Genomic DNA, 13,424 nt, shown 5'->3' on the forward strand with positions numbered 1-13,424 from the left:
GCATATATGTGACTGCCTATTAATTTACAACCGCTGACGCGTATACGCCGAAACGCGTAATCCTCACCTATTTGTAGCTCCGCTTCTCTCTTTATTGACCTTCTTTCGAAGAGCAGTTTATCTTAATCGAAATATGGATTCATCGGGAAAATTTCAAGACTTTAGTCCGCTGAATGACCATGACGCCATCAGCTTAATTCAGCTCTTGCTCGATAACGAACTTGGCAATTCCCAGCTATCACAGACATCCCTTCAATCGTTACAAATTCCAAATTCCCAACTCCAACAGCAAAAGTGCCAAACAGTGGAACCGGCCACCACTCAATTGGGAATCGATTCCGCCACCCTTATGAAGCTTATCGATGAACGCATAGCACGTAAACTCGAGAATTCAAACAAGAGCCAGAATGCAAAAGAGAGCAAGCGGGGTAGCCTGAAGCCAGTGTGCGAGGATATGCCCACTCCTGAGGAAATTAAAAAAATGAGCTCAAAGGAAAAGCGGCAGCTGCGTAATAAAATTTCTGCGCGCAATTTTCGGGTCCGAAGGAAAGGTAAAATTGACTCTAAGCATATCGCTAAAACCGCCTCTGTGGTGTTATACGCTTACATACTTCATCCTTCTCACCCTCTAGAGTATATCACCAGTTTAGAGGAGCAAATTGAATATCAGAAGAAGGAAGTGGCAGAGCTAAGGGAGGAATTGAGACAGGCACAGGAAGAAAATGAGCGGTTGCGCACAGAAGTTGAAAATCTGCGTTCTGAGAAAGAAACGAATACGGATGATGGAATGGATATACTATACGGGTGTGACACTAAAATGTCAAGCAACGAATCTTCAACTGGTTCACGACTTTTCGATTTATCCTTTAATAACACACCTCCTTTCGACCAGCAAAACTTCATATCTCCGCTTGCGAGCAAAGATATATTCGGAAACCAAATATTCAACCAGAATATCCAGGTGTACAGCAGTTTCCCATTGTTATGGCATAATGCAGAGGTGGAGCCTCATGAAGATATTAAAGTTAAGGTTGATAAAGAAGATATTCAAGAGGAATTGCGAGGGAAAACGCGGTTGGAGCTGCTTATGGGTGCTTTGATGTGGGAAGTGATGATGGAGGAGGATCAACTGAAAGGATGCAAAGAATTGCTTGATTTGGGTGTAAAAAAGAATGTATTTACTTATGGTGATATATGAGCTAATCGAGTATACACATTTATTTCACGTTTTTGTCATATTTCATAAATTGACTTTCATATTGCAAGGGACTTTCTATCCCACGTGTGCCTTGATACATAGTCTGAGATAGACAAAAGAAAACTTCTCTATAAGATAAAACCACGATCGTTTCTAACGCCAGACGATCATACAAAAGTTACACGTGAATTAAAATTTGATTCGTCGAATCAAAAAGATAGTTAACAAAACTGGACCTCGTTGTGTGTGAATATTTTACGGCTCTGCTTCTTACATAAAAAAAAAGATGGATAGTAGCAGCTTTATTGTTACAGAGTTTGAGCAGCCAGAAAGATATGTTGAAGCGATTTCCTCCCAGTCCTCCGGTTGTGGATTAGTTTACTCAAACTACGATTATATGCGTGACCGTAAAGATATATTTAGCTTAAACTTATGTATTCTAAACAGACTCTTTGGAATACGAGAGCTATGTTTTGCAAAAAGCGAAAAAAGATATGGCACAAAACACCTCTTTGAAGCAGCTTCCTGTGGAAAATATATCCGCGAGAGACATGAAGAGTTACATAAACCCAATATATGCGGGGAAGTTAAGTATTGGCGGTAAATCCAATCTAATGCTAACTGAGAAGGCTACAGCAGATCCAAAATTTGGATTAAATTCTGAAGAAAATACCGACGAACATGAAGATGAAAATGAGAATGTCAATATGATGTTAATAGATGGGTAAAGAAATAGGTCCTTGATATGTGCATATGGATTTTAGATCATCCTTGCTATGATTTTCCGCAATCATCGACTTGGCTGTGCATACTTCGATACGAGTCTCTCGACTCTCTTTGTGATGGAAGACATTAAGGAGGACCCCCCGTTTGAATTTGCAAAATTATGTAAATTATCTCATGTTTTTTTTTATTTCTCTGGATATATGCGCTCACCTAGAGTTATTTGTAATATCGATGCACTGCAAAGTGAAATTTCAAGTTGATGCCTCCACGATCCTTACGAATTCGCATGTTGACGAGAAGCTTCTTGTCGTGTTAAAAGAAAATGTTAAACTGGAATTACGGCCGATGTCAGAGTTTGCGTATCCTGCTGCAAGAAAAAAATTACTGATTGCCTTTGAGCGATGGAAGTACCCGAATCCTCCCCGACCAGATATGAAAGATGTATATCTCCACTTGTCAAGCTGTATCAATTTAGAATATCATGAAGCTGGGCAGAGTGTTAGTGAATCTAATCAGGACTTTTGAGCATAATGCTTAAATATTTCGTTAATAGGTGGGATGCGCAGGTGCATTGATTGCTTACTTGAGCTCATCCAAACTGAATCCTGGTGAGGCTAAGAGGCTCTTTAAAATCGATCAGTTTACTGCGTATGTTAAAGTAGTGGGAGATTGCTGCATTATGTTTAAATTAATGACAAAAGGTTCGCTCTATATTTTAGTAACAGCTATCTTCATATCAACGCTGATGCGATCCTGTAATGCTAGCAGACTTTTGGGCAGCTTACACATTGCTTATTCTGTTAACTTTCATCAGTTCATTACAAATATTCGAAGATGAGTTGCACCCTAGCTTATACTTGCATGCGGGTAGTAAAGGAGTCTCTCTTTTCGGTACTTTACTGGCTTATCCTATATTATTTATGTTTGATGATAATAATGAGCTTTCAGGAATGCTCAATTGTACCCGCACAACATTGGGAAGTCAAATGCTCAAACGTTGGTTCCTTCGCCCGACGAGCATTCTGGACATTATTGAGCAGCGTCATCGTGGAATTGAATGCTTTTTAAGATTGGAGAATGCTTACAACATGCAACAAGTTGCAGCGCAGCTAAGGCTTGTGAAGAATATACCACGCATTTTGGATGCAATGCTTAGAAAATCAAACTTGAGCGACTGGAAGGCGTTGGTCCAGGTAGGTATTCATTTTTCAATAGTAAATTAGCGAGTACTTAATTATGTATATCTCAAGTTCGCGCGTGCATGTGTGAATATCCGTAATCAGATATTATATGTGACATACGCGAATGGTATCAATATATTTGAAAAGGTACGAAAATTAGACTCGGCGAAAATTAGTTTCTCTTAATTTATTAAATTGATGTCGCTTAGATAATGCGAGAGTTCTCCTCAGAAACGTTCCATGAAATAGGAACACTCATAAACGATATAGTAAATACTCTATAGCTTTGTTTTAGGAATGAAGTAAGGCTGCGTATTCAATACTTCGAGTTATTTGCAGATAGATTTCGAGGCGAGTAAAATCGAGAATCGGTGCGTTGTCAAGGCACATGTGGAAGAAGTAATGTACCCCCAGACGTTTGATTCGCCACTCTTGTCATTTCATCATAAAAATACTCTGAAATAATTAAGGAGCTAGATGAAATGAAGAGGATCTACGCCGGATTGGATGATTTTCTAGTCAGTTTAATATTCAGTTTGTGGGAATTTTTTGGAGCATCTCAACTCACTTTTTTGGATTTAGTCGGCAGTCGCTTGCGACATTAGCAAAGATCTTCCACAGACATTGGCTAATACATTAAATGTAACGTATATCCCACAAATTGGTTATCTTATATCTCTTCCACTACCCCGCGGAGACGCAGATTCGAGTGCAATAGCGACAGCTGGGTTTCAGTATCAGGTTGATTAAATATCTATCAAGATGGAATCAGAGAATAATGATAACTTTTTCTACAGTTCAGCACTGCTAGCACGATGTATTACAAAAATAGCAAGATGTGTGGTAAGTCTGGTAATATTCTAGAACATATACTTTCTTACTTTCTTGATGTTGATATATCCACTAGAACTTGACGCCTATCTTGGTGATATCTATGGGTATATCACTGGTAAGTCGCCAAATGTGCCTTATTTGACGACCATTGTATCGACGCATATCCTGATTTTAGACCGGGAGTTGGAGATTATCCAAAAGTTACAGAATAATGTGCTTCGACACACGCTGTTCTTGCAGCAAGCTGCCGAAGTTTGTGCCGAGTTGGACTGGTAATTCTTGCGCCAGAAATGTTTAAAAACTGTGCGCCTTAATTTCTTCTTAATAGCTTAATCGCTCTGGCGGAATGTGCGAAAAAATACAACTATACTAGGCCTGCAGTTGTGAATGAGAATGTATTGCATGTCACTGGAGGGCGGTAGTACTTATTTATTCCATCTACGTCAAATATTCACTACTCATTGGCACAATAAATAGTCATCCACTACAAGAACATTTCGTGGACACTTTTGTTCCAAATGACATATCTCTAGCGGAAAGGGATAAGAAAGTAATGCTTCTCACCGGGTGCAACTCGTCTGGAAAGAGTGTATATATGAAGCAGGTCTTTTCGAACAGATCGAATCTCATTTTTCAGTGAATCCAACTGATCTATTTACACTTATTAGATCGGGATGATAACATATATGGCACACATTGGCAGTTTTGTCCCTGCTGAATCAGCGGTAATTGGAATAACAGACAAGCTATTGACGCGGATAAAAACTCGCGAGACTGTCACAAAAGTATTTTTTTTTTCACTGAAACAATTTTGTCTAGGCATATTGAGATATTAACATACATAAAATACCACTGAAGATGCAGAGCGCATTTATGGTGGATGTTCAGCAAATATCGCTCGCAATTAACACGGCTACCGGTCGAAGTCTGGTCTTGGTGGATGAATTTGGAAAGGGCACACAGGCGTGTGGTTGGTTTTAATTTAGCGCGGTTGCTGCTATCAACAAGTTTTTTCATATTCAACGTATATATATAGATGGAGCGGCTCTTTTCGCGAGTATAGCTGAACACTTTATCAAGAGGGGAGAGGAGTGTCCAAAACTAGTTTTAACTACCCACTTTCATGGTATACTCCAACGAAAATCTTCGATGCCCTTCCTCCCTAATCGTCCTCTCTTAATGGCAGAGATCTTTGATTATATCCGCCCCGAATGGCCTATCCAAATCAATACTATGGAAATAGCACAAGCTCTGGACCCGGAAACATATCAAATAAACCCTTTATTTAAGTAACATCGAGATATCGTTTTATTCATGCATATCAAATGATTAATTACTCAAGCGTTGATAGGATAGTGCCTGGAAGGGGAGGTTTGTCGTTTGGAATTGCGTGTGCTGCTGCAGCGGGCATGCCTACCGAGGTTCTCGAAAAGGGTAGGAAGTGTAGAGATTCTCACATTAATTATATATGCTTCTCATCTATTACCCATAGCAAAAAATTTTCTCGCCTACCTGTTGCAGAATGAATCACTTCCAGACTGTATCACAGATGCCGAAAGGGACCATCTAGAAAAGTGTGAACAAATAGGGAGGAGATTTTTGGCACTAAATTGTAGAGATGCGGATAAGGTGCGAGAGTTTTTGTTGTGCATTGAAGGGATGAAGATCGAGATTTGAACTAAGCAAAGATTGTCATCTCTTGCAAGTGAAATGCTTACTAACTAGCTAGTGGAAAATATAATAGCGTTTATAGCACTGTATAAATAAATAATTGCAGCGCACGAGCAAGCCATCTCATTTCTTCTAAACAGTTCATTTTTGCTGACATCTTTATAGCGATTAAAAAATTGAGAATGTCTTTAGTAGATGATAATTTTTTAAAGCCATATTTTCGTGATACCGAGAAAATAATATAATAATTGGATGGAAAAAAATGGTGAGGAGGCATTAAATGAAAGATATTTTTCGTGTGTTTATCTATATCTTCCACGCCCAATCAAATTCAAATCCAGAACTCATATATAAGCGTGAACCATCTGGCAAAAATTGCATTCCTCCTTTCATTCTCTACAATGGAATTGGCATATTAGAAGGTAAATATATATTTTTCTCTACTCCATTAAAATCCCATTTAGCTAAGGAGATTCTCGTATCCACTTTGGTGATGGAGAAGCACTCTTTCAACGAATGGGAATATCAAAATTGTTTGTATTTTCCTGCCACATGCACAATTCATTGCATGTGGTATCAAAATCTTCAAACAACATGTTTTATTATCTTACTTCTGCTATATCCTTGCTATATGCTTCAACAAATTCTAATCGAGCTTCTGCAAAGTAGATGGAATCGGGCGATTTTTTTGGACTTGTACAACTCCGTTGAAATCGTATTGAGCTCATCTTGTTGCCTCATCATATCATTTATATCGTTTTCTTTTTTTTTGCATCTTATCAATACTCCAACTGAATACATACTGCATTTTTCTAAAATTCTATTAATGAATAATAATACCGTTAATTCTTTTAAATGTGAAAGCTATTTCAAATCTGCTTCCGAGCCATTCAGAGCTAAACAACAATATATGATGTGCAAACTCGTTCTCACATCGATTAATAAAATGTCTTGCATTATCACTACTTAAATTTTTTTATTCAAACAGCATTCCCTTTGCTTGATAGCTAGACTACAGTCTGTTAGAGCATTCTGCAGGAATTTCGCGTCTTCGAGGCGCAGTCACTGAATAGTTTTTTGTTTACTTGATTCTCTACCAATTTTCTCCACTGCTAGAGATCGTGACAGATCATAATGTTACAGCTGCTGGGCTCTCTAGGCGGCATAGCTCGTACCACCCGCCCATATCTATTAACTCCCACCCTTTCTCGTTTCTACTCCATTTCGTCCAAACCCTCTCCATCCACTCCAGCCGAAAAACACACCCGCAAACCCATCGACACTTTTGGTGACATCCTGGCCAATGTTGCCGATTCTGCACGTCGTCCAGCAGCACCTAAACGCATAGATGAGCACCAATGGTGGGAGGCCGCTGCACAAGACTCTGCTAGCACCCGCAAGAAGGGCCCATACCAGGGCCGTTCCGTCGAAGTGTATCACGAAAATGTATTGGGCAGTTATGGATACTTAAATGCCGTTTTGAACAGAAACAATATACGAAGAGAAGTGCGAGCCAATCTCTACTACGAGAAGCCTGCACAAGCGAGGAGACGTTTGCGACAGGAAAGAAATAGAAAGCGTTTCCAGGATTTAGTACGGAAGAAGGTAGCGCTCATCATGCAAATGAAGAACCGGTATGTGTTTTTATCTCTTCAGACTCGTTCGGCTCAGCAGAGATTAACCTGGACGATCTTTTTTTTATCAATAGGGGGATGTAACTCTTCATGCTAGCGAGCCGCAACATATACGTTATATACTCTCTAGTGTACAGATATATATACTTTTTTTATCTTCCTTTTTATGTTTTTATCTACTGTTGTTTTGTTGCACCTTTTGAGGAATGGAATGATATTAGAGTGTGGTGAAATAACAAAAGCAAATGAGACCCAAAGTTTAATGTGCTCCCAGGAACTGGCCCATATCAAATTCGCCCTTTTCATTTTTCGTCACAACACCCTTTTCCGTGACAATAGCGGTGATGAGCTCGGCAGGGGTCACATCGAATGAAGGATTCCATACGCCGATGCCGGGAGCAGCCACTTGCACGGTTGCATCCTCTCCCCCCAACAACCCTCTAATCTCGGATACTTCCTTCGCGGGCCGCTCTTCAATCACAATGTCCTTCCCACTTGCAATTGTCAGGTCAACCGAGGTCGACGGCGCTGCAACGAGGAACATGACTCCGTGGTGCTTCGCTGCAATCGCAAGTTGATAAGTTCCAATCTTATTTGCAGTATCGCCGTTGGCAGCCACCCGATCAGCACCAACAACAATGGCGGCCAAATTTGGCTCCGATCGCATCAGGGCTGAGGCCATTGAGTCGCAAACAAGCGTAGCTGGCACGCCCTCGTATACAAGTTCGTAGGCAGTAAGCCGCGATCCTTGATTGTATGGCCTTGTCTCGGTGCAGAAGGCATGAGAAAGAGCGCCCTGGGAGTTTAGCGCACGGATGATGCCAAGGGCAGTTCCGTAGCCTGCGGTAGCCAGTGAGCTATAAACGGAAAGGAGAATCAGCAATTGTAGAAAGCAGCAGAGAGACGAAGAACAAGCCCTTACCCAGTGTTACAATGCGTTAAAACTTTGATCTCCCTGTTTTCCACATTCTTCAGAATAAATTCCGCCCCATACTTGCCAATATTTTTGTTGTCCTTCACATCGTCTTCTAGCATCTTCTCAGCTGCCTCGATAAATGTCTCCACCACCTTTCCCTCTGGTTTCTCCGCCTCTTCTCGCGCTAACTTCTCCAATTTTGCCGCTGCATCAAATAAATTCACGGCGGTCGGTCGCGAGGTTTTAAGCCGCTCAAGGCCATTAATTATGTAGTCGCGAGCAGCGATTTGAGAGGGAAATGATCCGATCCGCGACAACTCAACTGCAAGCGATAGAGCTGCGACAATGGCAATGGCAGGGGCGCCCCGCACTTTCATACTCTTAATGCATGCATGGCCGTCTTCGACTCCCAAGACGGGCTCGAAAACGGTCTTGTGAGGGAGGAGCAGCTGATTGAGAATCTGAAGATTTCCTCGAGTGTAGCGGATAGCTTCCAGGGTGGGTGCAGACATGATGCCGGGGAGGGTGGAATGAATTTGTTGACAATGTTTTCCTGCTCTCCCTCGAGCACCTATTTATTTCCACACCATCTGGGTTCGAATAGGCCTGAGCGAATCAATTTCATACTTCCAAACATCATCGAGGTCTGGATCGAATGATTTCTCGCAATGAAACTTTATTTTCAAATGACTATATACGAGAAAGGAGCGATAAGACTATGCTATCTCTATGTAGATACAATTCTTAAAATATACTAATGTGGATGAAATAGTGCTATATGGCAATGTATAGAGGAGGTATGGAGTTGTTTTTTATACTTCACTTGCGAAGATTCAGTGTCTTTGCAACCAGGCTGATTAATTCTCCATTGTCGTGGTGTAGAGCCCATATCATTGCGCCTCCCAGCCTTTGTTTGCGAACAAAATCAAGCTTGATCTTGAGGGACTTCATGTCGTCGTACGTGATAATCATGTTCGTCTGAGTGTTATAGAGCCAGGGCTATAGGGGTAATAGAGGGGTGAAGAGCAATGACCAAATATGCCCAACTTCAGGCGCAACTTACGGTTTGCGTGGTATTGTCCCAGTGCCGCACCCATGGTGATTTGGCCGTGTCCGGCGATTCCAGGACTTGTTCCCTTAGCAATCGCCACTGCCATGTTCCTGAATATCCCGTTGTTCCGGCGCATGGATCGGTCCACACTCCATCCTCGCGGTCACCCATCGGGATCTCTGGTTTATGGCTCACATGCATGGAGCCTCCAGACACCGGCTCGGATGCAATCAGAGAGCGCCCATAGAAAGGGATCCCCATGGCGATTTTCTCGCGAGGCATTTTCGCTTCTATCCATGCGTTGGCCGATGTCACAAAGGAGAAAGGATCGCCCTGAGGATCCACCTTGAAGGGCGCGTTGGGCCCAATGGTTCTACTCCACCCGCCGTGAATATCATAGGCCATAGGCATGATTCTATCTACGACGGTAGCGAATTTGGATACGTCCGTCAGCGGCTTGCCATTTTTCTCGAATGGAATGAGGCGCACGGCGAGGGTTAGCTCCTTTTCATTATTGTAATGCTTCTTCATTGCCTTGCGCAGTTCGGAGAGCAAGAGGTAGAAGTTGTCCACGTCGTTTTGCGCGTCGAATTTGTTACACGTGTTCCCTTGTCTCCCGGGATATTCCCAATCGATATCTACCCCATCGAGGTTGTACTTTTTGACCAGCTCGAGTGCTGCGTTGATGAAGGTTGCGCGAGTGTTTGCGTTGGCAGCAAGTGTCGAGAAATGCGCAGACCCGGTCCAACCCCCTATGGACATTAAGACCTTTGCATTCTTCTCGTGAGCCAGCTTTACGACTCGTTGGAGCAATGCATCGGATTCAAAGTGAGGGAGATTATCTTCTTTAACCACACTGAAAGCTGGACAAAGTAGAGATGAATACAAAAAAAAAATAAAATAAAATTATGTGGCTATTTTCTTGAATTCAAGAAGACATCATAGTGAAGAGACATGCGTACCATAGTTAATATGAGTCAAGCTGTCCCACGGGATCTTTTCGGGCGGCAGTTTTTGGGATGTCCAATCGGCATAGTATCCGACAATGACAGGCGACGAGACCTCTTTGACATTCACTAACTCGCTTTGGGGAAGCATTCGATCTAGTACCTCTGGCGGCTCGTTTATTTCCGTGGTCCATTCTTGTGCCTCGCCGGGTTCTCGGTTGAGGGTCATCAATGAGTTGGGCAAAAGCTTGACCCCGCCAGGCTCATTCGGCTCACTATTGACTTTGTCGAAAGCATAAAGACTGGGATCATTGATTATATGCGCGGCCACTGTCAAAAGAGATGCGCACATTAGTATACGGCCGTTGACCAAAAAGTAAGCAAGTGAGGATAAGCCAATAAATACCATGTCCGTTGATCACCTCCAGACGCCGGAGACCTACGGAGTCGAGCATAGGATTGGGCATCACCGCACCATGGATCAATCGACACAGATATAGCAACAGCCCCAACCGTCTCATGCTTTAGGCTTTCTGTCTTGAATTACGAGGCACAGATTATGGAAGAGGGAGAGAGGGGGAGAAGAGAGAAAGAGAGAGAACGATGGGGATAGGAAAGCATATGTGGATGAATTTATCGAAAACGCGTTAATTTTTAGGCTCAGTCTGTCCCAAATTTCATTTCGACCCACCGGTTTTACAATACAACTGCCCATTTCATCCTTCTATTTGAGTTGGCCGATCGAGATAAATCTTCGGGAATATTTGGAAACTCGGACACCGGCCAATCACTATGCCCTCGAGCCAAAGTAGAGCAGCTCGATATGTATCGCAAAACAAACCCACCCACGCCAACGGCTCTGCCTATCCTTTTTCACAATAGCAACCTCCTTACAATCATATTGCCTTTCTTAGCATTGTATTATGTCATGCTCCTTGGGAAATTCTAGATACTATCAAGTGAACATATGGACTCCTCTCTTTAACCTGGTTTATTATGCGACGCAAGCCTAGGTCTGTTTCGCTCCCTATCAAACTGTTGTATGGCAATGGGTTTCTCACGATACACCTGTGGACGAGCTACACATCACCATTTAGACACATCACCATTTAGACACCACCTTATGGCCCAACCTCACACCCTTGGTGACTTTTGTGACGGCTTATGCACCCATTTGTTTATAACAGGCAGTTTGGTACAGTCTATGCCATGATCAGCACACTAGTCGGTGCCCCACTACAACTTTCAAACAGTCACGCCAGGCCAGCCATTTGCAGGAGACCCACATTTCTAGTGCAGAGAAGCACGTGATTAATGCAGGATTTGTTTGGTTTACATTAGCTCGACACCTTTGTTTTGGAGCGCTCTATTACTGTGAAGATCTAAAGACCTCCATGTAGATAATCTTTTTCTATTTCATACACATATTAAGAGCCAAATAGATACTACAATATATCAATGGAAAAACGACGGATTCCAAGTATATATCGCCCTCAACGCATATATTATCGCTGGAATTCTTCCATTAATAGGTTTAAAAAACAAATATCATTGTTTGAAACACGAAGAGTTCTATAGGAACTGTACACAATTAGAGTTGCTTCTTGATCAGAGAGGGAGAGCCGTTTATACGCAGGTGAATAAAGGCCCCCAATTCGTAAACTGCGGCGGCAATCGTGGCTCCAAAGAAATAAAAGATGGATCGCTGAGTGCCACTCATTTGGCCCAAGAAAGGATATGCCTAAAGAAGAAGCAGAGAAGGGCATAAGTTAATTGGATTCAATCAAAAGCAATTCACGACTCCCTTACCCAAAATCCATTTTTGAGATAACAGAAGTGAGCCCAGGATCCTAAGAGAGATTCAAAATAGAAAAAATTGCAATTTAAATACGGGGGCAAGCTACTTTGTTTGCGCGTCCATCTTACCATAGCAGAAGGCAACGATATAGATAAACAAGATATGGCGGTTTTGTCGAATGAAGTTCTTGGAGAATACCAGAAAGTCGATCCAGATGAAGACAGCAGGGAATAGATGAAGGCTTAGATCAAATAAAAAAGGGATTCTATGAAAATGAAATACGCGATCAGCCTACAAAATAAGGGAGAAAGAGGAACAAAGAATGGATTGAATTATTACTCTGGCATATCCGGGTGTTTAAGCAGTTCCCTGTCGTAAAGTGATATAGACCAGTATAAGACCGTGATAACGCTTTCAAGGGCAATTCCAATCACAAGCAGGAATTCGCTCAAACTCTTCAAGCCTTCAAAGACGTAGCAAGGTGTAAGAGAAACAAGGGCCTCAAGTAAAAGGATGACTCGGACAAGCTTACCTTTGATTTCACCGGTTAAATCTACCAACAGTGCGATCACAAATGCAATTAATGAGAGCAGCAAGCCGAGAATGGTTAGAAAGATGTAGTGAGATCCAAAGCTCCGCGTAATTTTGGGATTATTGACAGTGGAGAGAATATAGAATGACCAGGAAAAGGATAGGATTCCAATTAGATGAAGGAAAATGCGATAGCCATTTCTCATGTTTGTTTGCTGAACGCCTGTCATGGAGTTGAAAGGAATCGGAAAACGGAAGAATGTAGGAGACGGGCCTTGTGAGGGAACGAAATTTAAATATTGCCTTACCACCGAAACCTGTCGACCTAATTTGTCATTCTTCCACGGGGAGGAGATTTCATTTATCCGTTTGCCACATTTTTACGTCATAAGTACGGGCAGGATTGAAGATGGATTGATACGTATGAAATCTTACCCTAATGGGAAACCTCGGGGGAAGAGTTGGATGGAATTGAGGATGCAAACGGGGCAAGAGGGCTGAGGGGGAACAGGAGAGCGACCATCCAGCTGCAATTGGATTATGTGGTTTGGACGCTTTGGATTATGCATTCCCCGCCTTCAATCAGGTATGCTGGAGGGTGTACGGGGAGACTCAGGGTACGGGGAGACAGGAATTAGATGTAGAGCCTTTATTTGTATAGAAGATCAACAACATTTTTTACTTCTTTTTAGAAATAAAGACAGAAAAAAAATAACCAAGATTATCTCAAAATGAAAAATAGAGAAAAATAATGATTAGAGAATAAAGAGGGGAGAAAAGGTTGCTAATATAAAATATGAGTTCAAAGAGAAATAATAGAATACTTAATAGTGTTTAATGTATGCGCCCTCAGGACCCTGTTTGGAGATATCCGAATTGTCACCTGGGCCGTTGGCCTTGGTGTTGGCATTACGGTTCTCTGAATCTTGTGGGTTAG

At 42.1% G+C, this 13,424-nt stretch overlaps 8 protein-coding genes across 8 annotated transcripts in view; 3 read left to right on the forward strand and 5 right to left on the reverse strand.

The window, feature by feature from the left end:
• Positions 1 to 133: 133 nt before the first annotated feature.
• VTP21DRAFT_5079 (uncharacterized protein) lies at positions 134 to 1,198 on the forward strand (the record flags this gene model as incomplete). The annotated part of the gene is made up of 2 exons (XM_069395561.1): positions 134 to 551; positions 633 to 1,198. 2 exons carry the CDS (start codon positions 134 to 136, stop codon positions 1,196 to 1,198), a joined length of 984 nt encoding a protein of 327 aa, XP_069248154.1.
• A 614-nt stretch (positions 1,199 to 1,812) lies between these two features.
• VTP21DRAFT_5080 (uncharacterized protein) lies at positions 1,813 to 4,579 on the forward strand (the record flags this gene model as incomplete). The annotated part of the gene is made up of 12 exons (XM_069395563.1): positions 1,813 to 1,899; positions 1,963 to 2,086; positions 2,181 to 2,422; positions 2,478 to 2,625; positions 2,690 to 3,117; positions 3,175 to 3,252; positions 3,688 to 3,846; positions 3,903 to 3,948; positions 4,013 to 4,054; positions 4,115 to 4,211; positions 4,268 to 4,357; positions 4,417 to 4,579. 12 exons carry the CDS (start codon positions 1,813 to 1,815, stop codon positions 4,577 to 4,579), a joined length of 1,704 nt encoding a protein of 567 aa, XP_069248155.1.
• A 697-nt stretch (positions 4,580 to 5,276) lies between these two features.
• On the reverse strand, positions 5,277 to 5,591 carry VTP21DRAFT_5081 (uncharacterized protein; the record flags this gene model as incomplete). The annotated part of the gene is made up of 2 exons (XM_069395564.1): positions 5,277 to 5,352; positions 5,452 to 5,591. 2 exons carry the CDS (start codon positions 5,589 to 5,591, stop codon positions 5,277 to 5,279), a joined length of 216 nt encoding a protein of 71 aa, XP_069248156.1.
• A 1,153-nt stretch (positions 5,592 to 6,744) lies between these two features.
• Positions 6,745 to 7,328, forward strand: VTP21DRAFT_5082 (mitochondrial 37S ribosomal protein bS21m; the record flags this gene model as incomplete). Its single annotated transcript, XM_069395565.1, has 2 exons — positions 6,745 to 7,244; positions 7,319 to 7,328. 2 exons carry the CDS (start codon positions 6,745 to 6,747, stop codon positions 7,326 to 7,328), a joined length of 510 nt encoding a protein of 169 aa, XP_069248157.1.
• Positions 7,329 to 7,503: 175 nt separating this feature from the next.
• Positions 7,504 to 8,672, reverse strand: VTP21DRAFT_5083 (uncharacterized protein; the record flags this gene model as incomplete). The annotated part of the gene is made up of 2 exons (XM_069395566.1): positions 7,504 to 8,101; positions 8,167 to 8,672. 2 exons carry the CDS (start codon positions 8,670 to 8,672, stop codon positions 7,504 to 7,506), a joined length of 1,104 nt encoding a protein of 367 aa, XP_069248158.1.
• A 307-nt stretch (positions 8,673 to 8,979) lies between these two features.
• VTP21DRAFT_5084 (uncharacterized protein) lies at positions 8,980 to 10,679 on the reverse strand (the record flags this gene model as incomplete). The annotated part of the gene is made up of 4 exons (XM_069395567.1): positions 8,980 to 9,159; positions 9,224 to 10,074; positions 10,174 to 10,488; positions 10,565 to 10,679. The coding sequence occupies 4 exons, from the start codon at positions 10,677 to 10,679 to the stop codon at positions 8,980 to 8,982; spliced, it is 1,461 nt and encodes a 486-aa protein (XP_069248159.1).
• A 1,070-nt stretch (positions 10,680 to 11,749) lies between these two features.
• VTP21DRAFT_5085 (uncharacterized protein) lies at positions 11,750 to 12,717 on the reverse strand (the record flags this gene model as incomplete). The annotated part of the gene is made up of 5 exons (XM_069395568.1): positions 11,750 to 11,899; positions 11,968 to 12,008; positions 12,085 to 12,221; positions 12,296 to 12,419; positions 12,489 to 12,717. The coding sequence occupies 5 exons, from the start codon at positions 12,715 to 12,717 to the stop codon at positions 11,750 to 11,752; spliced, it is 681 nt and encodes a 226-aa protein (XP_069248160.1).
• A 594-nt stretch (positions 12,718 to 13,311) lies between these two features.
• The window catches only part of VTP21DRAFT_5086 (uncharacterized protein), a gene marked incomplete at both ends in the record, with an annotated part of 1,858 nt that continues 1,745 nt past the window's right edge, over positions 13,312 to 13,424 (reverse strand). The window contains one exon of the mRNA XM_069395569.1: positions 13,312 to 13,412. Coding sequence (XP_069248161.1) covers positions 13,312 to 13,412 — 101 coding nt within the window. The remainder of the gene's footprint in view (positions 13,413 to 13,424) is intronic.

Source organism: Calcarisporiella thermophila (genome assembly GCF_041956535.1).
Source record: "Calcarisporiella thermophila strain CBS 279.70 unplaced genomic scaffold VTP21scaffold_21, whole genome shotgun sequence".
Taxonomy (NCBI): domain Eukaryota; kingdom Fungi; phylum Calcarisporiellomycota; class Calcarisporiellomycetes; order Calcarisporiellales; family Calcarisporiellaceae; genus Calcarisporiella; species Calcarisporiella thermophila.